At 51.0% G+C, this 23,053-nt stretch overlaps 2 protein-coding genes and 1 long non-coding RNA gene across 12 annotated transcripts in view; 1 reads left to right on the plus strand and 2 right to left on the minus strand.

Moving 5' to 3' along the window:
* The first annotated feature begins 1,004 nt into the window (after nucleotides 1-1,004).
* On the plus strand, nucleotides 1,005-22,004 carry ZNF835 (zinc finger protein 835). 6 transcript variants are annotated; one of them, XM_081791440.1, is made up of 7 exons: nucleotides 1,005-1,314; nucleotides 2,231-2,321; nucleotides 4,710-6,899; nucleotides 10,473-10,515; nucleotides 16,550-16,697; nucleotides 17,322-18,683; nucleotides 18,717-19,294. In XM_081791440.1, exon 3 carries the CDS (start codon nucleotides 4,758-4,760, stop codon nucleotides 6,411-6,413), a length of 1,656 nt encoding a protein of 551 aa, XP_081647566.1. In that variant the 5' UTR covers nucleotides 1,005-1,314; nucleotides 2,231-2,321; nucleotides 4,710-4,757; the 3' UTR covers nucleotides 6,414-6,899; nucleotides 10,473-10,515; nucleotides 16,550-16,697; nucleotides 17,322-18,683; nucleotides 18,717-19,294. The 6 variants fall into 6 exon arrangements, 4 of the variants coding, with proteins under 4 accessions (XP_081647566.1, XP_081647568.1, XP_081647567.1 ...); XM_081791442.1 differs by lacking the exon at nucleotides 18,717-19,294 and adding an exon at nucleotides 20,753-22,004 and having other exon boundaries at nucleotides 16,550-18,135; XM_081791441.1 differs by lacking the exon at nucleotides 18,717-19,294 and adding an exon at nucleotides 20,246-20,340 and having other exon boundaries at nucleotides 16,550-18,135.
* On the minus strand, nucleotides 8,484-10,694 carry LOC144614592 (uncharacterized). The gene is made up of 3 exons (XR_013552443.1): nucleotides 10,459-10,694; nucleotides 8,904-9,103; nucleotides 8,484-8,573 (listed from the first exon to the last, which is right to left on the minus strand). It is a non-coding gene; the product is annotated as an uncharacterized LOC144614592 (long non-coding RNA).
* SMIM17 (small integral membrane protein 17) overlaps nucleotides 11,843-23,053 on the minus strand; it is a 32,813-nt gene continuing 21,602 nt past the window's right edge. For 4 of the 5 annotated variants that reach the window (XM_081791444.1, XM_081791445.1, XM_081791443.1 and 1 more), the window contains 2 exons: nucleotides 22,000-22,235; nucleotides 19,547-20,457 (listed from right to left, as the gene is read on the minus strand). In XM_081791444.1, the coding sequence (XP_081647570.1) occupies nucleotides 19,658-20,457; nucleotides 22,000-22,162 (963 nt within the window). In that variant the 5' untranslated portion in view covers nucleotides 22,163-22,235 and the 3' untranslated portion in view covers nucleotides 19,547-19,657. Of the gene's footprint in view, nucleotides 13,606-19,546; nucleotides 20,458-21,999; nucleotides 22,236-23,053 lie in introns of those variants that run through there. The other variant, XM_078438701.2, reaches the window with a different exon arrangement.

Below are 23,053 nucleotides of genomic sequence, written 5' to 3' on the forward strand. Positions count from 1 at the left end.
TTGAATAATTCCTGCTTGTTTCTACCCCCCCCCCCCCCGCAGAGGGGATTAAAAAAAATCTTTTTAGTGATTAAGAGAATATGCTGCAGACTTATGAGCTCTCAACATGGTTTATAAAGAATATGTGAGAGGTATTTTTTTTAACATTCAAATATAAAACTAAACCAGAAAAAAAAAAAAAAAAAAGCCCACCCTTCATGACTCAAAACCACAATCCTTTATTCTCAAGCTCACAGGTCGATGGATTAGGTGGGAAACCCTGCTCCACGAGTCCCCTGCTTGAAAGGACCCTGGGCATGTTCTTACTATGGCAAGGCCAGAAGCTTCCAGAAGGATAAGGGAAAACACAAAATGCCTCTTGAAGTCTACATATAAAATGAAAATTTCAAGCGTGAAGAGTGTGTGATGGTGTAATAGCAGCCTGGGGGGGGGGGGGGGGGCGGGTGGTGTCCATGAAATAATGTGGTGTCTCACAATCCATGGCATGTCAATTTTGGTGAAATCCATTAGTGTTCCCACCCTACGTTCACCCATTTCTTTGCATTCCCAGGTCAGTAAGTTCTGAATGCTAACAGAGTTCCTACATAGGAAGCACTTCACAATCCTGGCTGGCCAGTGCGTGGCTGTACGCGCTCGCGGTTAGCATCACTTGCACAGTCGGTAGGTTGTCGACTTCTTTGCTTTGTAGGGGAATTAGATCAAACTCCCGAGAGAAAGAATAGCTTTCCATGACTTCGTGGTGAGCTGTGGGTGGTCAGCGCCAGCTTCCGCCCTCGCTATGCTGTTCGGCCTGCATTAAGTGACTTAACCTCTCTGATCCTCAGTTGGTTTTTGTTCCCCTAAGCCCGAGGACTGTGCCCCTCCCCTGAGGAGGCGGAGTCCCGCCCCCATATCTCTGGCTCCGCCCCCCACCCTGAGTCCCGGCCCCGTCGGGCGGAGCTCGGTCTGAGCACCGACACTGCACCGATCCCTGAGCATCGACCCCGCAGGCGTCCCCGGGACTGGTTCTTCCAGGACGCCGGCGCAGCGGCGCGGTGCCTTCTGGGAGTTGTAGTTCGCGGGAAGCGGCGCGCGGGATGTAGCTGTGCCGGTGCGCAAGCGCAGTCCGCTCGGGCCTGGCGCTCTGGCCCACCCGCGGAGGTCGCCGTGGTCACCTGTGAGGCCTGCTCGTCCGCTCCCCCGTGGGACCTGGGGTTACTGGGGTCCGCCTCGGCCGGGTAGGGTCGGAGACTGAGGAGAACCTGACCCGAACCCACCGAGCTCGCGGGGAGCCTCCGAGGCCTTCGAAGGCGGTGCCGGGAGTCGAGGACACTGGTGCGTGGTTTGCGTGAGCGCGAGTGGGTATGCGCGCGGTGTCCGTGTCGCTCTGTCGCTGTGTGTTCGTGACTCCAGCGCTGTGTGTATGCGAATCCCGCCCCGCCTGTGCACTTGCCTTTGCACGTGTGTCGCTACTGAACTTTGTGCCAATGCAGGTGTGTGGCCTTGTGCGTGTCCCTGTGCGTGTGAGTCCCGCCCCGCATGTCCCTGCGTTTGCCCGTGCGCGACTCCACAACTCTGTGCGCGTGCAGCTGTGCGTGACTCTCCGTGTGAGTCCGCCCCTCATGAAACGTGTTTGTACCTGTGTGCCTAGGCAGGTGTGAGCCGTGCGTGTGAGTCCGGCCCTTGTGTGTTTGCATGTGGGTGACTACATCAGTTTGTGCCCTTGTGAGTATGTAATTGTGCGTGTGACTCCGCAGGTGAGTACGTCCCCCATGTCACCGTGTGTTTGCACGTGACTGAGCCTGCCGGCTGTGCCTGTGCAGGGGCCGCAGCGCGCATAATTGACTGTGTGTCTGCATCTGGAGACCTGTGCCCATGGGTAACTTTAGGCACATGTGGAATGTGTCCTCCTAGGTGCGAAGTGTGTGATTCTACGTGTGTCTCGGTGTGCAGCTGAATGCAGCGTTTCGATGGGTGTGTCTGCCATCCCGGAGCTGGCCATTCTGTGTGCCTGAACATGACTGTGCGTGTGGAGGTCTGTGCAGGTGTCACGGGATGTGTTTAGGAGACACTGGGCAAGCTTGGGGTCACTGCATTTCTGCACGTGGGGGAGACCCAGCACACATGACTTTGGGCACGTGTGATGCTCTGCCCACTTATGACATGCACTTATGACTGTGCATGTGTCTGTGGTGACACACGCCTCGGCCCCAGAATCTTCCTTCATGGTTCCCATTTCTTTCTCTCACAGGTGTGGTCTGGACCCACTGATGCATGGTGGCCAGAGCAGGGGCCACAACTTGAGTGACACACACAGGATCTGATGCTCTGAAGACCACAAGGTGGGTACCACGGCCCTGTGTGGAGGCCTGTCTGGGCCTGACAGCCGCCTGTGGAGACGGTTCTGGAACTGGGCCAGGCCTAGCCCGGCTCCCACCAGCCAAGTTCTCACCGCTGCACACAGACCCTGCTTCATGTGACCCTCAACACTGCCATCCATAATCCCACCTGCCGGCTGCCTCAGTTGTTTTCCACCCCTCCCCCACTGCCCTGCCCCTCTGCTTTTCCTCTGTCGCCCCAGCCATGGTCCTGCTCGGGACCCTCGCCCCTGCTGCTCTCACAGCCCAGATCACTCACTCCTTCACTTCTGGATCTATTCTCTCTTCTCCACGAGGCCTGGCCTCAGGGGATGAAGGTTCCAGGCAAATGGAACAGCCAGTCAGACTCAGCTCCTGAGTCAGGAGCATGCCTGGAATGTTTGAGGAGCAGCGGGGAGGCCTATATTGGAGAGTATGAGCCCAGGGCAGGCAAGGGTGTCGGAGAGGATAAGCCCCGTAGCCAGGTGGCCCAGGCGTGGGCTCTAGCTTTGCCAGTTCTGGGAGCTTTACTGAGGAGCAGGTGAGCTAGTTCGTGGCAAGAGCTTAAAGAAGGCTTGGGGCGCCTGGGTGGCTCAGTCGGTTAAGCGTCCGACTTCGGCTCAGGTCACGATCTCACGGTCTGTGAGTTCGAGCCCCGCATCGGGCTCTGGGCTGATGGCTCAGGGCCTGGAGCCTGCTTCCAATTCTGTGTCTCCCTCTCTCTCTGCCCCTCCCCCGTTCATGCTCTGTCTCTCTCTGTCTCAAAAATAAATAAACGTTAAAAAAAAAAAAATTTAAAGAAGGCTGGGCATCCGGCTCTGTGCTCAGCGGAGGCTGGTTGTTACCGCTGTAACAGTACTCCCGAGTCGGTGTCAGAGGGGCCAAGACCAGCACCTCTCAGACGTTCCCATGCCCACGAATCACCTGGGGCTCCCATAAAAAGCAGATTTTGAGTCGCTAGGCCTGCAGAGGGGCCTAAGCTCTGAGTCTGTCACCGGCATTGCCGCTCGGCCCCAGGGCCAGGGTGTAGCAATGAACCTTTGCCACGTGTTCATAATCCCTAAAACGTACATGGCTGTGTTTGCCTGTTTTTCAGCCTAAATAACATCCTACCTGATACAGCCTTTGCATCTTAACTGTTTGCCAACACTGTATTTGAGGTTCTGAGCCGTTGGGCAGCTGGCGGTCACTCATGTTTATGCCGTGCGATACTCCGCTGTATGAATATACCCCTGTTCGTTCCCTTGTTAATGGACAGTTGGACTGTTTTCTAGCATTTGGCTGTTACACACAATCTTGGACGGGCTTCCTGGTACACATGTGCACGTTTCTCTTGCTTACGTTCCAGAAAATGTAATTACTGGGGGACCGGGGACATGTGTCTCCAGCTTTCCTAGAAAATGCCAGTGGTTTTTCCAGTGCACGCTCCTACCAGCAGTATATTATGCATAGAGTTTGGGAGCTAGCTGTTCCTTTGTGTACGATTTTTCTCCAGAAAAGAAAAAACCCTCAGCTCAGAGACCCATGACAAAGTACTGCAGACTGGGTGTCTTCAACAGAAATTTATTTCCTCATAGTTCTGGAGGCTGGGAGTCTAGGATTAGGGCATCAGCCTGGCCTGGGTTCTGGTGAGAACCGTCTTCCTGGCTTGCAGATAATCTCCTCCTCACTCTGTCCCCACATGGTGGAGAGAGGGGGCTCTGGTCTCTTCCTCTTATGAGGACACCAATCCCATGGTGGAGGCGGGCATTTAACCTCATTATCTCCCAAAGGCCCAACCTCCAGACATTATCACCTTAGTTAGGGCTCTGATCTATGAATTTGGAGGGGACATGATTTGGTCCAGAGCACCAAGTTGCAAGGCTATGTTTAAGAGCTGTCAGATTCATGTTTTTGCAAAGATCTTTTACAGTTGTTTGCAGGGGCGCCTGGGTGGCTCAGGGGGTTAAGCCTCGGACTCTTGATTTCAGTTCAGGTCATGATCTCACAGTTCGTGAGTTCAAGCCCCAGGTCAGGCTCTGTGCTGACCATTTGGAGCCTGCTTGGGATTCTCTCTTTCTCTCTCTGCCCCTCCTGCTTGCGCTCTCTCTCAAAATAAATAAACTTTAAAAACAATTTTTTTTAATACAATTGCTTTCAATTAAGTCTGTGATCTTCAGTCAGGGGACACTTGGAAATGCCCAGAGACATTTCTGGTGGTCACACCTTGGGGCAGTGCTACTGGCATCCAGTGGGTAGAGGCCAGGGATGCTGCTAAGTACCCTCCAGTGCATAGGACAGCCCCCCAACAAACCATCAGCAGTGTGGAGGCTGAGACCCTGCACTAAGCCTTGTCCAACCCACCTGGTTGGTTTTTCTCCTTTTTTTCTTCAGATCCAGGGACAAAGATGTGAAAACAAGGCAGTGGCTCAGAAAGCAGCGATGGAAGGACTCTTGACCGTGGCCGCCCCCCAGGGCCCCGAGGTGGGGGAAACCCGGGAACAAGAGGGTCGGTTCAAGGACCGGCAGGAGAACCAGAAAAGCTGTTTGAAGCAAGAGGCCACGGCCCCCGGGGAAGAGCCCGCCAAGGACGGTGTGCAGGAGCGGGACGAGCTCGGCGGGGTGCCGGGAACCGGCCGGAGCCCTCCCCTGCCCCAAGCCGGCGGCCGGCCCCGGAGGCGGGGCGCGCCCAGGAAGAACCCGAAGCAGAAGAGGGCGGGCTCCGGCGAGGAGGAGCGAGGAGGGGGCGGCCCGCGGAAGCCGTGGACGTGCGGGGACTGCGGCAAGGCCTTCAGCTACTGCTCGGCCTTCACGCTGCACCAGAGAACCCACACCGGCGAGAGGCCGTTCGCGTGCGCCGATTGCGGCAAGGCCTTCAGCCAGAGCGTCCACCTGACGCTCCACCGGCGCACGCACACGGGCGAGCGGCCGTACGCGTGCCCCGAGTGCGGCAAGGCCTTCAGCCAGGGCTCCTACCTGGCGTCGCACTGGCGCACGCACACGGGCGAGCGGCCGTACCGCTGCGCCGACTGCGGCAAGGCCTTCGCGCGCCCCACGCACCTGGCGCAGCACCGGCGCGTGCACACGGGCGAGCGGCCGTACGCGTGCGGCCAGTGCGCCAAGGCCTTCCGCAACCGCTCGTCCCTGCTGGAGCACCAGCGCGTGCACACGGGCGAGAAGCCGTACGCGTGCGCGCGCTGCCAGAAGGCCTTCCGCTTCTCCTCGGCGCTCATCCGCCACCGGCGCACGCACACGGCCGAGCGGCCGTACGCCTGCGGCCAGTGCGCCAAGGCCTTCACGCAGCTCGCGCACCTGGCGCAGCACCGGCGCGTGCACACGGGCGAGAAGCCGTACGCGTGCCCCGAGTGCGGCGCGCCCTTCAGCCAGAGCGCCTCGCTGGCCGAGCACCGGCGCATCCACACGGGCGAGAAGCCGTACGCGTGCGCGCAGTGCGGCAAGGCCTTCACGCAGGTGTCGCACCTGGCGCAGCACCGGCGCGTGCACACGGGTGAGCGGCCGTACGCGTGCGCCGACTGCGGCCGCGCCTTCGGCAACCGCTCGCACCTGGCGCAGCACCGCCTGGTGCATACGGGCGCGCGGCCCTACCGGTGCCCGGAGTGCGGGGCGGCCTTCGGCCACGTGTCGTCCCTCATCGAGCACCAGAAGATCCACACGGGCGAGAAGCCCTACCGCTGCGGGGACTGCGGCAAGGCCTTCAGCCAGGGCTCGTCGCTGACGCTGCACCGGCGCACGCACACGGGCGAGCGGCCCTACGCGTGCCCCGAGTGCGGCAAGGCTTTCAGCAACCGCTCCTACCTCATCCAGCACCACATCGTGCACACGGGCGAGAAGCCCTACGAGTGCGGCGGCTGCGGCAAGGCCTTCAGCTTCTCCTCCGCGCTCATTCGGCACCAACGGACGCACGCCGACGGGAGGCCCTGCCCGCGCGTCCGCTGCGGCCACACCGCCACCCCGCTGCCGCACCTGACGGGGCCCCCGGGCTCCCCCCGGGAGGAGGAGCCAGGCAGCGGCAGCGACCCCACACAGAGTGCCACAGACCGGCAGAAGGACGAGCTGATGCCTAACGGGGACCTCTGACCAGGCACCGCGCCCGGCACTGTTCCACCCCGCTTCCGACCGCTCGGCACCAAGGGGAGGCACCTTCTCCCCGAGTCGTCCGTGAGAAAACCGAGGCTCAGGGAGGCCCGGGAACTTGCCCAAGGTCACACAGGGAGGAGGTCACAGAGCCGGGACTGCTCCTCCCCCAACACACACACTCTGCCTCCTGGTTCGGAACTATAAATGTGACCCAGGAAAGTAGACCCAAAGAAGTGTCTGTGCGTCTCTAGCTAGCCTTTGAATGGTCGAAGATTTGATGATCACGTAGGCATTTGTTCAATAAATTTAATTGGATAAAAGGTTCGGCTCCTTTCAAGTTGCCATATTCACTACGGGAGCGGGGTCTGAAGAAGTATGGATCCCTAGGACTGAAACAGTGGTTCCAAAATTAGAACGAGCCAGAGACATCCAGAGAAGGAAAAGCTCTAGAAGAGACTTGCCTCTCCCCTGACAGACCTGCAAAGGGTGAGTTTCAGAGTGCACCCCAGCCTTTTTTAGGATAAGGAACCACTTTCCCCTGCTCCAGCCTTGTGCCCCCCCCCCCCACCCGCTATCAAAATCCTGACTTTAATGGTTGTGTCAGTTAGCTGTTGCTGTGTAACAAAGCATCCAGACCTCAGTTGTCCATCTAATGTATTTCCCATGGTGGGGGTTTCTGTTGGCCTGGACTAGGCCCAGTTGATCTTGGCTAGGTTCAGTGGCGCATCTGTGGTCAGCTGAGGGTTGGATGGGGGTGGCTGTTCAGGACGGCTCAGCTGGGCCATCTCTGCTGCCTTCCTCAAGACTCTAAGGGTGTGCACTCAGGACAGTAGCAGGGATTTGGAGAGAGTGGGCACACACAAGCACAGTTTCAAGCGCCTGATTATGTCAAGTTTGCGTGTAGACCCACTAGCCAAAACAAGAGTTATAGCCAAGCCCATGGGTAGTGTACGAAGGGCCTTTTCAACCATGTGGTTAGAAGTGTGAAATGTGAGAATGATTAACGCAGTCACCTATCACCGTGAAATAAGTTATAGTCCTACAGCATGGTCTTTACGAAATTTTGTTTGGTCCACAGTTAACAAAGCGAAAAAAAATCTTAGCCCTGTCCTCCTCCATCCCGCCTAGCCACCAAGTTCCCCTCCCTAGAGGCAACCATTCTTGAGTTTCTTGGTATCTTTCCAACATAACCTATGCATATATAGCAAATAATATGGGTATTTGTTTACATGTATAAACATGCTATAAAGACGTACAGTATACCTTTCTACACGGATAGTAGCATACAACCCACAGCTTCTGTCCTTTTATTTATTTTATATTTGGAAGCACCGGATGTTCTCATTTCACAAAGTTTGGGTGTAAGATTTCTTAGGTAGAGAATCACGTATGTTTGTTTTGATCTCACTGATTTGTTCAGGTCCAAGAAAAAAAAATGACAAAAATATTTTTCAGTTACGAATGCCTTTCTTACAAGGTTGACCAACAAACGGTCCTGTGTCATGGAACAACATAACTGAACATAACATATCATAACAACATAACATAACATAACCCCCCTCTGCATAAAAAGGTACCCCCTACATAAAGAATTTTTATGAGATTTTTTTCAGTTATACAAAATGTACAATAAATCCCCACATGCGCATCCACTTTGACTGCCTTAAAAAACAAAAAGAATTTTGGGGTGCCTGGGTGGCTCAGTCGGTTAAATGTCCAACTCTTGATTTTGGCTCAGGGCATGATCTCATGGTTCATGAGTTCGAGCCCCACATAAGGCTCTGTGATGACCGTGCAGAGCCTGCTTGGGATTCTCTCTCGGTTTCTCTTTCTGCCCCTCCCTCTTTCTCAAAACCAGAAAAGAAAAGAAACAATTTTAATAGAATAGGAATGCAATACCTAAAAGTGCTTTCATAACAAAATTTACCATATTTTATGATATATATTTGTTTTTAAAATAGTTCATGAAAATGCCCATTTTTTTCCTGGTCTATTTTAAAGTAAATTACCGACAGGATCTCACTGCTAAATACCTTAGGCTGCATCTCTTAACAACAACAAAAGTACCTTCTATACAACCACAGTATCATTCACACCCAGTGAAACATTAATTTCTTGATATCATCCAGTGTCCAGTCCATATTCAGATTTCCTTGGGCCCTGAAAAAGTGATGTAAATTATCACAAAATAACGCCAAGCCCTGAAAATACCTCAAACATAAATGATCTTTAATGTGTATAACTAAGGAGGAGAGAAATTAAAACAGCCACACAGACGTGTAAAGAGACATGTCGCCCTGCCCACCAGCTTCCTCAGCTCTTAGTCCTAGCAAGGAATCTGGTGAGGGGCCTCGGAGGAGATGCGTGCCTTTCCTTTCGCCCTGGCGTTACCTGCACAGGCCTTGGCACGCAGTAGGTCCTCAGGGAATCTCATGTGAATAAATAAATGAGTGACAAATCCCTGACCTGCCTTGCCGGGTCAAGACTTACCGTGTTTGCGCTTCCTCTGTGCTGCAGACATCACTCAGGCCCCAGCATAGAGTAGGTACTCATGAAAGACTGGGTGACTAGTTGTACATCCCAGCAACAGCCCTGGCATCATTCAGGGTCAGAGGCCACACATTCAGTGCCCCCCTGTCTCCCAGGGTTAGCCAGTTCAAGCACCAGCACACAGTGGGTCTTCGGGAGACCTAAATTAATAGGCCAAGTAAATTAATGAATAAGTAAACATCCTCAGCACCAGTCCTGTATCAGAGAACATGCATACTGGTTCCTTCCTGTGACCCAAACTTTGCCTAGCCCAAGCCTTAGCACACAGTAGGTCCTTAAGAAGCTCCAGATGGCTGAATGGTTATACATCGCAGCATCAGGCCAGGAGTTATTCACGGTCAGGAGGGACGACACAGTCGGTTCATGGCTATGCCCCAGACATCTACCTCAGGCCTCAGCGCACAGTAGGTCCTCAGGAAATACTGAGTGACTGAATGAATGGTTGACCATGTCCAGCTGCAACCCTAGAGCCATTCAGGGTCTTGCATGGACTGCACGGTCTGGCTCCTCCTTCTGACCTTCTCCCAGCCCAGGTGCTAGGCACACAGTAGGCGCTCAGGCAGTGCTGCGTGAAGGGATGAATGTGAAATGGGAGCCCAGTTTACAGACCTAAGCCTGAGTTCAGTCACCCCAAAGACCGAGGGAAACTGGTCCTCCGCAACGCCACGGCTGCGGGTGCCCCGGCTCTGCGGGGGGAGAGCGGGGAGGGTGCGGGCGAGGTGTGGGCGGGGTCGGCGTCCCGCCTTTGAGCCCTTCCGCCAAGACTTCAACGAGAGCCGGCTAGGTGCAGTGCGCAGGCGCCGGGCGTAACGCCGCGAGCTGGCCCCGCCCGCGGGCGGTTGGTGGGCTGTGCTGCGGGGCCGACGCAGGAGGGTGGACGCCGGAGGGAGGGCGGGGGCGCGACCAGAGTCGCAGCCGGGAGGACGGGAGCGTCCGCGGTCCCTCCTGTTGCAGTGAGAGTGGCGCGCGCGAGCGGTGCCCTGAGTCCACAGCCGTGGAGGAGCTGAGCCCCGGGAGGGGGAGCTGCCGAAAACACCTGTTCAGAGCTTTCGGAATTACTGGTAAGGCAGAGGGGAAGGAATTGGCATTCGGGAACACGGCAGCGCAGTCAGCCAGCCAGCCCGCCCCAAGCCGCTCCCACGGCTCCCGCAAGCCACGGGCGTGCCGGTGTTTGCCTTAGCGGTTTAGATTTGCCATAGTTGCCAACTTACGCGACATCCTCCGTCCCCCACTATGTTCCCCAGATAGTGTATGCAGACGCTACCCTGGGGCCAGCGTGTCCTGTTCCGGGGGAGAACCCAGCAGCTTCAAGCGCATGGGGGAGGGGGTCGGAAGGGGCCGGGGTCCCACAGGCTGGCGTGCAGGGAATTCCTGAGAAATGCAGGCCGAACTCTGCAGCCCCCCTCCCCCACTCAACCTTCCCAGGACTCAGTTCCTCCAGGGAGACCCGGCAGAGGAGGTGGACAGAGCAGAACCTCAATTAACCATCAATTACCCTGTAATTGTCAGGTGGTGATACAGGCGCCGAAGACCAGGAGAATCACCTGCGGAGGTAAGTGTTCTTTGGGGACGGTGGGGGAAGACGTGCGAGCCGAGCACTGCAGGTGAGGGAGCCACGTGAGCATCTGGGGGAAGAGCATTACAGGCAGAGGTCCATTCCACAGTCCGTGCCAAGGTCCCGAGGCAGGCACGTGGCAGGCACGTGATGGGCTTGTTCAAACAGCAAAGGCCGCGCGCATGGAATGGAGGGTGCGAGCGCGAGCCCTTACTGCAGGGCTGGGCGGCCGCTGTGAGGACTTTGGCTCTTACCTGCCGAAGTGGGTGGATTGTGAATGGTCTTAATTACGGTGTCATGGGATGTACCTGGCTGTCGAATGGAGAAGAGACCATCAGGGGTGCGAGTCGCTATTTCTGTCATCAATGAAATGCGGTTCCTGGCACGTGATAGAACCCAAATGAAGGGCCATTGCTTTTATGGTTTATATTATTATGACTGTTTGCAATATCCCACAAATTTAAGGCACGTGGCACGGTCTGAGCGAATCTCAGCCCACAGCAGCCCCCCCCCCCCCCCCCCCCCCCCCCCCCCCGTTCGGGACATCTGGCACGGTCCCCACAGGCACCTCCCGGTTTCTGCCTTTGTCCTGCTGCAGTCCATTATGCTCTGCCCATTCCTAGGACAGCTAGTTCCCGCCTCCAGCCGCTGTTCTCTCCCTTATTTCAAGATTCCAGTTCCTGTGGCAGGGAAGGGCTGGGAGGTGAGGGTGTGAGGAGAATCTATCTCGTGTCCCCCGCTTTGCCACGTAGAACAGGGTGGTGGTGGTAGCCATCCTCCCAGCCCAGTGGAGAAAAAGAAGGTCACCCCTGCAAGGGAGTGGAACTCTGAGGTCAGTGGAGAGGAAAGGTCCCAGTGATATTTTTAGGCCCCGGGAACCAGCTATAAATTGAGCCAATTTCATCCCAGGCTTTGGTGTAACATGAATCAGTAATTGATCATTAACAAACTTAAGCTCCTTTGAATCAGCTGCTGTTACTTGCAACTGATAAATCGTAATGAATGTAACAGCTGAGGCTTGTGTCTGTTTGAAGGGACGATTGTTGCTTGTTTTTTGATGCAGTCAGCTGGAGGGAACTATGGGGAGACAGAATCCCATACTTCTACCTGCCCAGATTTTTTTTTTTTTGGCAAACCTGGAGAGGCCATTGGAAATCCTATCAAAACGACACAAAGGGTCTAAATACACACACGTGTGCACACACACACAAATTTAAAAACAGCAGGATGGAAATACCAACCACTAATAGACAAAGTAAAATTTAAGCCTCGGGATTAAATTGGTTTAAAGACAATCATTTTATATTTCACAAAGGATTCAGAATCAGGTTTAAACTAATGTTTATTGCATGGCTACTATTGCCCAGCATTGTGCTTGGTGGTATATGTATACCTTTTAATTGGCAAAGACATAACAGTGCTGTACCTCATATGCATCAAATTACATAGTGACTGAATACATAAAGCAAAGTTTATACAAAATATATTGACAAACGTAGTCATACTAACAGATTTTCACATAACCTTATTGGTTTTTGACAGATAAGGTGAGCCAAAATTAACACATGAACCTACGCAATATCATTGATAAGACTGAATTCATTAACAGACATGTAGAGTTCTGAATTCTACAGACTGAAAATACATATTCGTCTTAAATGTCCGTGAAACATGTACAAACACTGGACACGTTGTAGGCCACAGTAAGAGCTTTTAAAAAGCTTTTGAAAGCATATATATTAGAGGCCACATTCTTTGTTCACAGTGCAGTAAATCAGTGAAACTATTTTTAAATAAACCTGATCAGAGTTTCAAAGCACTCTTTATAAACACTACGATATAACATTTAGACAACAACAAACAGGAACACAAATTATCAAATTAAAATGTGGCCAAGGCTATAATCAGAAGTATATTTATTAAGTATACTATTTTGGCAAATACTTTTGTAAAAAAAGATTATAAATGAATTATTCAACATAAAAACAGACAAGGTATAGAAATAAAAAATGAGCCTAATACATATTAATTAAAAACAAATTACAAACTAGAGAAATATGGATATACATAAATTCTAATGCTGGTTCTTTGGAAAAGCAATAGTAAACTGGATAAAACTTTGACAAATCTAATGGGTAAACCACAAGCAGAAGTTGAAAGGAAGAAAGGAGATAGAACAAAATAAAGAGAAGATTTTCATTTAATTATAGAATGGTATTCATAATCTGAAAAGTTCAATGAAATGGAGAATTTTCTAAGCATAAAAAACACTATAAATCATCAAAATTAATGGAATATAATAAACTGGTAACATGAGAAGAAATTGAGAAAGCCGCCCAAGAATTCAGCTGAAACTTCCTCTCCATACCTCTAGGCCCTGATTGCCTTACTGGTGAATTTCTTCAAAATGTCAAGGAAGTGATACTTAAGTTACAGAAACTATTCTAAAGCTTAGAAGACAATGAAGGTTATGTCCTTCAATGATGCAAGCCTAGCCATGTTACCAAAACTTGACAAAGATAGCACCAATCTTACATGTGAAGATAGAGTGAAGAATTATACATAAAATATCAAGAAATAGATTCAGTATCTGAAAAGACTAGTGTACCACAACCCTAAGAATACAAAGAGGATTTGATATTAAGAAATCTACCAGATTTCATCAATCCTAAATTGCACATTTTTTCATCATCTCTGAAGTCCGGATACATCTTCCAGTTGGTAGCATCTTACAATCAAGAAGCATGTTTTTTCTTTCTCAGTGGTATATAAAGCAATATGTGTTTTACAATCAGTGATGTCTTAAGTTCAATGAAATAATGTAAAACCTCATAACAAAAGGTTAAATACAAAAAAAAAATCATCTTGATGGATGTTTAAAAGGCATTTGCTAATATTCAATACTATTCCTGATTTTTAACTATTTCCTTAACAAGAAGCAGGCCATTTATTTCAAAACAATAGCCACCATTATAGTTAAATGTGAAACATCATAGGCATCCCTGTTAAAACCAGGAACAAAAACAGGACACACACTACCAAGACTATGGTCGTTTGTTGTGGAGCTTTTGACCACTCCACAAAGCCCTGAAACAGAAGAAAAAAAAAAAAGTATAAATGTTAGAAATGGAGGGGCCACCATTGTTTCTTGCAGGAAAATGTGATTGCATGATTGGGAATGAAATGATATATCAACTGAAAAGCTGAATTCACAACTGTACAATGAAGTGACCAGATATAACATAAATATACAAAAATAAGTAATACACCTATGCTGTATCAGAGGAAAGATCAGAATACATGTGATGAAAAATTTCAAGATGACGTATACAGTTTCACAGTGTTAAGTATCATCTATACACCAGTGACCTCAACTGTGTGTGTGCATGACCCAACCCGTCTCCTAAATTCCTAACTTATAAATCTCACCAGCTGCTTGCCATCTCCACTTGGATATCTTTTTTTTTTTTTTTTTAATGTTTATTTCTTTTGGGGAGAGTGCAAGCAGGGGAGAGTCAGAAGGGGACAGGATCCAAAACGGGCTCTGTGCTGACAGCAGTGAGCCCACTGTGGGGCTTGAAGTCACAAACTGTGAGATCGTGACCTGAGCCGAAATCAGATGCTCAACCGACTGAGCGACCCAGGCGCCCCTCCACTCAGATATCTAATGGACATCTTAAACTTTACATATCCCAAATACCCTAAAATCCCTCCTCCAACTAAAAAGAAAAAATCTCATGCAGTTTTCCCCATATCTCTCCTCCCGGCCCCTCCAGGCCTCTAACTGTGGCCTTCTTGATGCTTCTTTCTTTGTCACCACACACATTCGAGCCATCAACAAATGCTGTTGGCTTTACCCTCAAAATACATCCAGAAGCTGACTGCTTCCACCCTGGTCACAGCCACCATCAGTCTTATCTTGATGCTACCCCAACCCCCAATTTCTTCTCCATGGGGCAGCCAGAGTGCTCCTTCCAAAGCTGAAGTCATTCCGTGCATTACTCGCTCTTCCCCAGCCACTCTTGTCTCCATGCCTTTGCACTTACGGTTTCTTCTTCCTGAAATGCTTTTTCCCCAAGTATCCGTGAGGCTTTCTCTGTCACATCTCCCATCAGTCAGTTTTTGTCACTTCCTTAAAAAACGCTTCTCTCATCACTGTTCAGAACTGTACACCCCAATACCTTCCCACAGAAAACCGCAGAACTACCCTTGCCCAGCTTTTCTTTTGCTCCACGCCCTATAAGGGCAAAGACTTTGGTTTGCTAATGACTGTAGCCCCAATGCCTGAACAGTGCCGGACACAGAATATGAATTCTGTAAATATCTGTCAAATGAATACATGAATAGAAAGACCTACCGTGATAAAGGATGGAAAGACAGAATGGTTAATGGTGACAATTCTTCTTCAAATTAGTGATGGGTTTAGTGCAACCGCTATTAAAAATATCAGAGAAGTTTGGGGAATGGATATGACATAATGAGTTATCTAGAAAGCTAGGCAGTGGTGACATGAAAAAAAAAAACCTGAAAAAGAAGAGAAATAGCATATACTATGAAATGTTACAACTTATTAGAAATCATTGATGGAATTCACATCTCTAATCCTTGGAAAAGGACTAACTCTTCCTCTAGCCTGCTGTCCCCTGCTGGATGCCATCACATTTCAAAGCTCCCCTTTACATCCTGGAGAAAATAAACCACAGAAGCAGCTCCCAAGCCTGGCAGAGCATCAGAAAAACTTGGGTGACTTTTTCAAATAACTGGGCTCCACCCTCAGATTCTGTGATTCAGCAGATCTTGGATAGGCCCAGAGAATATGGGTTTTTATGAAGTTCCTCATAACCCATGCTATAGACTAGGAGGACAACTTGACAAATACGTATTATTCAGTGGCGGTGACGACAACCTGATCATTCATCAGTTGAGGAAATGGTCATGACAGAGCATACTACAGAATATTTGGCTGCTGTAAAAAGTAAATTTAAAAAAAAAAACAGTGGCACCTGGGTGGCTCAGTTAAGCATCCGACTTCAGCACAGGTCATGATTTCACGGCTCCTAAGTTCGAGCCCCGTGTCGGGCTGTGTGCTGACAGCTCAGAGCCTGGAGCCTGCTTCAGATTCTGTGTCTCCCTCTCTCTGTCCCTCCCCCCCTCTCAAAAATAAATAAGCATTAAAAAGTAAAATACAAAAGAACAAAGGACATCAATATGTATCCTTATGGAAAGCTATTATATTATGAAAATACCAAATGGTAGGGTAAGCATTTTGCTATAATCTTTTTTGGGTTTTAAGAAATGTATGTGATTTCCTGTAGGATTCTATTTACATGAAGTTTAACCATAGGCAAAACTATATGAGGCAAAATCGGAAATGTGGTTGCCTCAGGGTGGGGGACAGAGGTCAGGAAAGAAGATGAGGGTATCTTCTAAGATAATGGCAGTGCTCATTGGGATGTTACATTGGCATATATATGTGTGCACACTCATCTGTGCATTTTGTTGGAAATACGACAGTTTTTTAAGCAGAGTACAAAGTTAAGAAAATGTAAGTACAGGTCATCTGAAGTGTAAAAATTTTTACACACACACACACACACCATACTACTGCTAATAGACCCACCAGTGCCTCACCTGGTTCTCTTTTGTTTCTCTTCCAGCTGCTGTGCATATGGGCTGCTAACTTTCTGGTTTATCGCTTAGGTTTATGATCGCCCCCTTCTTAGAAATGCCCTTTGCTAATGGGATCCACCTCCCTAGAGAATTACACAGGCGGTTACGCTCATCCCCAACAGTCGTGCGCCCAGGGATAGAGTATAACGGACTCCCCACTGGCTCAGGGGAGAACAAGGACTGTTGATGCTCCAGAGCTCCTTGTGGTACCACGCCCAGGCTGGACCCCCAGTCAAACCCAGCTTGCCTCGGAGAGCACACTCCCTCAATAAATCCCTTGCACAAAAATCCCAATTCAGTCTCAGCTTTTTTTTTTTTAATATATTTGTTTTAATTTTTTTTTAATGTTTATATTTGACAGAGCATGAGCGAGAAAGGGAGACACAGAATCTGAAGCAGGCTCCAGGCTCTGAGCTGTCAGCACAGAGCCCAACGCGGGGCTCAAACTCACAGACGGCGAGATCATAACCTGAACCAAAGTTGGACGCCCAACCGACTGAACTACCCAGGTATCCCTGTATGTATTTATTTTTGAGAGGGGGAGAGAGAGAGAGAGACAGAGTGCAAGCAGGGGAGGAGCAGAGAGAGAGGGAGACACAGAATCCGAAGCAGGCTCCAGGCTCTGAGCTGTCAGCACAGAGCCCGATGTGGGGCTTGAATCCACGAACCATGAGATCATGACCTGAGCCAAAGTTGGACACCTGACCAACTGAGCCACCCAGGTGCCCCCAGTCTCAGCTTCTAAGGGGAAGAATGTCTACTAGGATATATGGCAACTTTTAAAAAACATAAAAACCATTTTGCTGAAGTACAATATGCAAAGAGAAAAGTGCACACGTTCTAATGGTACAGCCTGATGAATCCTCGGAAGGTGAGTGGCCCATGTCACCAGCTCCCAGAACAAGAAGCACATCATCCTCTGTGCCCCAAAGTCCTCCCCTCTCATACTCCCTCCCTCCTTCACCTAACCCCTCTCAAAGCTAACACTATTTCGACTTCTGATGGTGCAGACAAGTTCTGTCAGTACAGCAACTTTTACCCACTAGGAGTTATTTCTGGGGTTTGGCATTTCTCCCTTAACCTCACACACTTAGATGAGGTTTGCATTTGTGACAAATGCTTGTATTTTACAGGACAGAGTGATGGGACCATTTTCTCCTCCCTACTTTCCTGTGGGGCCACAGAGGGGGAACTTCTGCCCTCTTGGAAATGTCAGGAAAGTAACTCTTCTCCTTCCTTCCCCTCCTTCACTCACTCCCCATATGAGAGGTGGAGTGACATCTGATTCGTGGGATGGACACAGGCCCTTATTCCTTATCCCTAGTCTTCCCTTGGGGGAGGACCAAGTCCCAGACAGAGTACCTTAAAATGGTCAAGAGACATACTGGATTCAAATCCCAGCCCCATCATTTACAAGCTGGGTGACCTAGGGAAAGTTGCTTAACTTCTCTGTGCCTTAGTTTCCCCATATTTAAAACGGGACCATAATAGATCCTCTCTCAAGGAACTGTTAAAAGGTTATCAAACAAAGGGCACCTGGGTGGCTCAGTCGGTTAAGCATCTGACTTCGGCTCAGGTCATGATCTCATGGTTCATGGGTTCAAGCCCCACATCAGGCTCTGTGCTGACAGCTCTGAGCCTGGAGCATCTTCAGATTCTGTGTCTCCCTTTCTCTCTGCCCCTCCCACACTCAAGCTCTGTCTTGCTTTCTCAAAAATGAATAAACGTTAAAAAATAAAACATTATCAAATAAATTGAGGAAGCTGCATGGGGAGGGCTATGGAGCCTGGCTACTGTTATTATTATTAATGGTCTGTGATCCCACATGGCCTGATCCTCTTTGTTTTTGGGGGGAGGGGGCCACCCACAGGAGGGAGACGGTGTCCATGCAGGACCCACAGCCTGCCAATGAGAGGTGCCCCCCAGCATAATGCTCCATCAGTGCAGGTAAACGGGTCACGGCTCGGTGAATGAATGAATGAACAAACGAATGAATGTTATTGCAGAGGCCTCTAGGCACCTCCCCTGCCCTTACAGTGCCCTCTGAGAGTTTCCTTATCTTAAGGGAGAGGAGCCATTCTAACTACCTCACAGGGCTCGTGACTTAATATCGAGAGAGAGTGAAGGTTGGTGAATAAATGAATTAATAATGAGAAGCACTAAGAATTAAGTCAGGCTCACAACGCAACAAGGTGAATCATTCTCACCCGTTTTGTTTCCTGCCTGGAGGTTCCTGCCTGGCTCCCACACCTATCCCTCCACCTCATCCAACCCCCTTCCTTCCACATGGGCTACCAGCGAGACTTCTGTGTATCTGCAAGTCCCTTGAATGGCTCCCCACTGCCTGTAAGGCTCACCCAACCCCCGTGGCATGGAGCCTGGCAGCAAGAGGGCTCCTGTTAAAACCTAAGCTGGAACAGTTCCCTCCTGTGTCCAGAGCTCTCCTATAGCTCTCGCTGCACTCAGAGTAAAAACCAAATATAATTCTTACCATGGTCGACAGACACTGCATCATCCGTCACCTCTAGGGCCTTGTGTCCTCCTACTCTCCCACTCTTCTCCGGCCAACTGACCCCTACTGTTCCGCACACGTGCCAGGCACACTCCTACACCAGGGCCTTTGCACTTGCTGTGCCCCTCGGCCTAGAACCTCTTCCCTGGACACCTGCCAGTCTCACTCTCCCACCTCCTTCGTGCCTTCACTCCGGTATCTCCCTCTCAGTGGGGACCTCCCTGGACACCTTTCCTAAAATGGCAACTCCTACCCCACTCCATACTCTTGAACCCCCTTCCTGCCTTATTTTTCTTGGTAGCACTTATTACCACCCAGCACGATTTGTAATTTAGCCACTGATTTTGCTTATTGTCTGTCTACCTCAGTGACTGTAAGTCCAATGAAGGGAGGTGCCATTTCTATCCGATCCACTGTTGTGCCTCAGTGTCTTGAACACTGCCTGGCACATAGTGTGTGCTCAATAAACAGTTGTGGAATGAATGAATGATCTCATTCCAGGCAGATTTTCACCCACATCCCCCACTGCTCTCCCCTCGAGTCCAATACCCCTCACCCCCCGCCCAACTATGCCATGCTACATCATGCCTCTGTGCCTTTGCAAATGCTGTTCCCTCTGCCTGGTCGGAGGAAAATCTGTTTCCTTCCCTGCTCTATAAATTCTTACCCCTAAAACCCGAGGTCTGTTGTTTCCCTATCTCCAGAATATTCTAGAATAAGCCTCTAGGCCCACATCGTTAACTTCTTCCTTTGAGACACTCCACTGTAGCCAGTATTTGTTTCTGCACTTTCATGGTTTCCTCCCTCCCCTCAGTGTGAGTCCGTAAATCGCTTTCCTGGCTTAAACCAATCTCAGTTGGATTTCTGACAGATGATTGGGAGATGGGACCCTCGTGTTGCTGACAGTGGTTATATGATTTTCCTAATGCATAAAATGAATAAATAAAAGAACCACTGTTAATATTTAACATATTGATGTCTTATGTTCCCCAAAGAAAACATTAGGTGTTTCAATGAAGGAATGTGCTTGATAAATCTGCTTGGCTTCACGCATATTATTGGGATTAAAACCCAGGGAGTGGTTAGTGGATGGACGCGTATACGGACGGAGGGATGGCTGAGTGGATCGGTGAGTGGACAAGCGGATGGGCAGAGATGAACAGACGGATGGGTAGGCATGTGGGTGGGTGAACAGGAACCAAATCCTGACCACGGCCAGGGGACGGAAACAGTGGGTCCGTGAATCAATGGATGGGTGGCTGGACAGGTGGGAATGTGAATGGATACGAGGATCAGGGAGTGGATAGAGAAGTGGACAGACAGATGAGGTAGATGAATGGACGGGCGGATGGAGGCATGGGTGGAGCGGGCAGATGTAGGAGCGGGCAAATGAAAGGTTGGGTGGGTGAATGAGGGGACGGATGAATGAACGGTTACTTTGGGTTTATGAGTGAAGGTTTTGGGGTGTGTGTGGATGGAGCTACACATCACGTGGAGACCCTCCGTGCCATGTCTGACTACCACAGGGATATGTCCTGTTTCCAGGGGGAGGCTTCTTGGGGGCTCACATTCCCCAAACGGACTTTCGGGAGGCGGGGGAATTCTGAGGCAAGGAACTGACGACCCACTGAGATCTGCAGGGCGGGGGTTTGCGAAAGAGGAAGGAACCGTCCCACATACCTGCGAGTCCTCTGACCCGTCATCTACGTCCGCCGAGGTCCACTCCTGGGCCAGCCCGGTCTCTTGAGAGGACAGACCTGAGGACAGCAGAAAGGAGCCAGGAGTGAGTGACCAGCCTGGCTGGGGTGGGCTCTGTTTGCTCGCCCCACCTGGCGTCCTGTCCCTTTTCTCCTGATTTCCCACGGCACGTGGCGCACGCACACACATTCTGGCCCACGTGGTTCAGGTAGGGCAGAGAGAACAGGAGACCTGAATTCCCGTCCTGTTTCTGTAATTACCTGGAAGATTTCAAGCGGGTCACCTGATGTGATCTGCCACCGGAACCTCTGTTCCTTCACCTGTCAAATGGGTAAAACGGTCCCTTCTCTCCAGGCCTCCCGCAAAACCCAGTGAGGTTTGATCCACGGAATGAAACCAGGATGAAGCAGGCTTCCCCAGCTTCCAGCCCCTGGTGGAGCAAACTCCCCACATGAGGACATCAACGTCCTTCTCACTCCTTAGCTGGTGAGAACTGGGGGTCAGGCCAAAGATCGGCATTTTCCAGTCTTCCTGCCCCCAGGCCCTGCTAGGAGCCCCCAACCCCCTCCCCACTACCAGGACGGACACCCATAGCATCCACGCCTCTGCCCGGCAGCTGTTCCTCCCCTCTGGGAGAAGGGAAGACCCTGCTCCCGTAGAAGGTCCAGTCCCCATTCTGCTGCGGGGCTGCCTTTCGGGGGTCCGTGTCTCAGCAAATGGCACCACCCCTTGTCCGCAGTTTGAGCCCAAACCCCAGGCATTATCCTTGGTGTCTCTCTAGTCCACCCCTCCTCACCTCCATCAGCAAGAACTCACGTTCTCCCTGTGGTCACCATAACCCCCTGGAACACAGCAAGCTTGTCGCCACGGAGGGTCACTGCATGTGTGGCCCTGGCTTCTTATTTCAAAACTTGTTCGTTTTCGGTTTCTCCACTAAAATCTGAGCTCTACTGCGGCCATCTTGTTTGCCACTAGATCCTGGCACACAGTGGGCATGCTTGTGGTAGATTTTCGTCCCCAAGGGCCTTCAACTTGTTCATTGATCCCCACATCCACACCCCTGGGCAGTCCCCTCCCTCAGTGATGCTGAACTTGACCGAGTAGCTTATTTTGAGCAACGGCCCCTAAGCAAGTGGGTTGCCAGCACAGCTTAAAAAACTGCTTGTGAATGGAGGCCCTTCCCTCTCTCGCCCGCAATCAAGAGAAAACTCTCCTGAGACTGACCCTGAGCTGGCCCGGGCAACTCTCATGAGAACCAGCCCGGGCTGGCCTTCGGGAAACAAGCAGCCTAAAGTCAGCACTGTCAAGCCAGCCAGACGCGCAGGGTCGACCAGCTGCCTCGCCAGCTCGCTGTGGCCGCAGGTGCAGATGCAGGCGAGGGAAGCCAGCCAGCGGTCCCCTGAGCCCACATCATCCTGCTGACCTGCAGAAGCGTGAGCGGAGAAATGACTGTTGCCTTAAGCCACTGAGTTTTGGGGCGACTCGCTCCACAGCAAAAGCTGACGGACACAAGGTCCATAAACATTTGTTGAATGAATGTTAACGAATGTTGCGTCTTCCCCACCCCACCCCCAACCTCCCATGGGACCCCCGCCCCTCACCTTTCTCGTCACCGTCACAGCCGGTGGCCCCGACCTCCACAGCCACCCAGTCTTTGGTGGGGGTGGCGCGCTTCTCCCAGGCCCTGCTCTCCCGAGGCAGCAGCGTCTTGGCCCTCTCGGGCTCCAGCAGCCCCCGAATCTGCTCAGGCCTGAGGCTCTGCATCTTCCCGGGAGGCGGGGCGAGTTCGTCTTTCTCCTCCGGTTCCCGTTGGGTTCCCGGGCACGGGACTCAGAACCTGAGGACCGACAAACATTTAGTCATTCAGCAAACACTTACAGTGTCACCTGTGTGCCAGGCACTATTTCTAGGTGCCAGAGACAGTGCAGTGATGGAAGCAAAGCCCATTGCTCTTGTGGGGTTCACATTCCAGCAGGGGTGGGGGTGGGGAGAGCCAGACAGCACACCACACGATGGTACGTGCTCTAGAGACCAATGAAGCAAGAAAGGGAATAGCAGTTTCAAGGTGGGGGGCAGAGCGTGGTGCCTAAGTGGCCCAGGGGGTTAAGCCTCTGACCCTTGATTTCAACTCAGGTCATGATCTCAAAGTTCCTGAGATCGAGCCGCATGTAGGGCTCTGCACTGACATCTCGGAGCCAGCTTGGGATTCTCTCTCTCCCTGTTTGTCCCTTCCCTGTGCATGTGTGCTCACTCTCTCTCTCTCTCTCTCTCAAAATAAATAAACATTTAAAAATAAAATACTCCTTAAGATTCCTATTGTATATACTTTGTCAACCCAAAATTCAGAAGGTTGTTTGCAAGAAGCCGCCTGAACTACGTGGTGTAATCCTTTGAGACTCTAATGCTGGTTTACGTTCTTATTCTAGGAAACTGCATGTGTCATCAACCTTGTGTTATATTAACCTACTGAATGCCCTCGTGAATAGTAATTTTCTTTTTATGTTTTATTTATTTTTGAGACAGAGAGAGACAGAGCACAAGCAGGGGGAGGGGCAGAGAGAGAAGGAGACACAGAATCAGAAGCAGACTCTGGGCTCTGAGCTGTCAGCACAGAGCCCGACGCGGGGCTCAAACCCACAAATCGTGAGATCATGA

This window comes from Panthera onca, chromosome E2 (assembly GCF_046562875.1).
Source record: "Panthera onca isolate mPanOnc1 chromosome E2, mPanOnc1 haplotype 2, whole genome shotgun sequence".
NCBI classification, from domain to species: Eukaryota; Metazoa; Chordata; class Mammalia; order Carnivora; family Felidae; genus Panthera; species Panthera onca.

What these genes read in the sequence shown, in the direction of transcription:
- ZNF835 (XM_081791442.1), top strand. Translation starts at nt 4,758, where the DNA reads ATGGAAGGACTCTTGACCGTGGCCGCCCCCCAGGGCCCCGAGGTGGGG.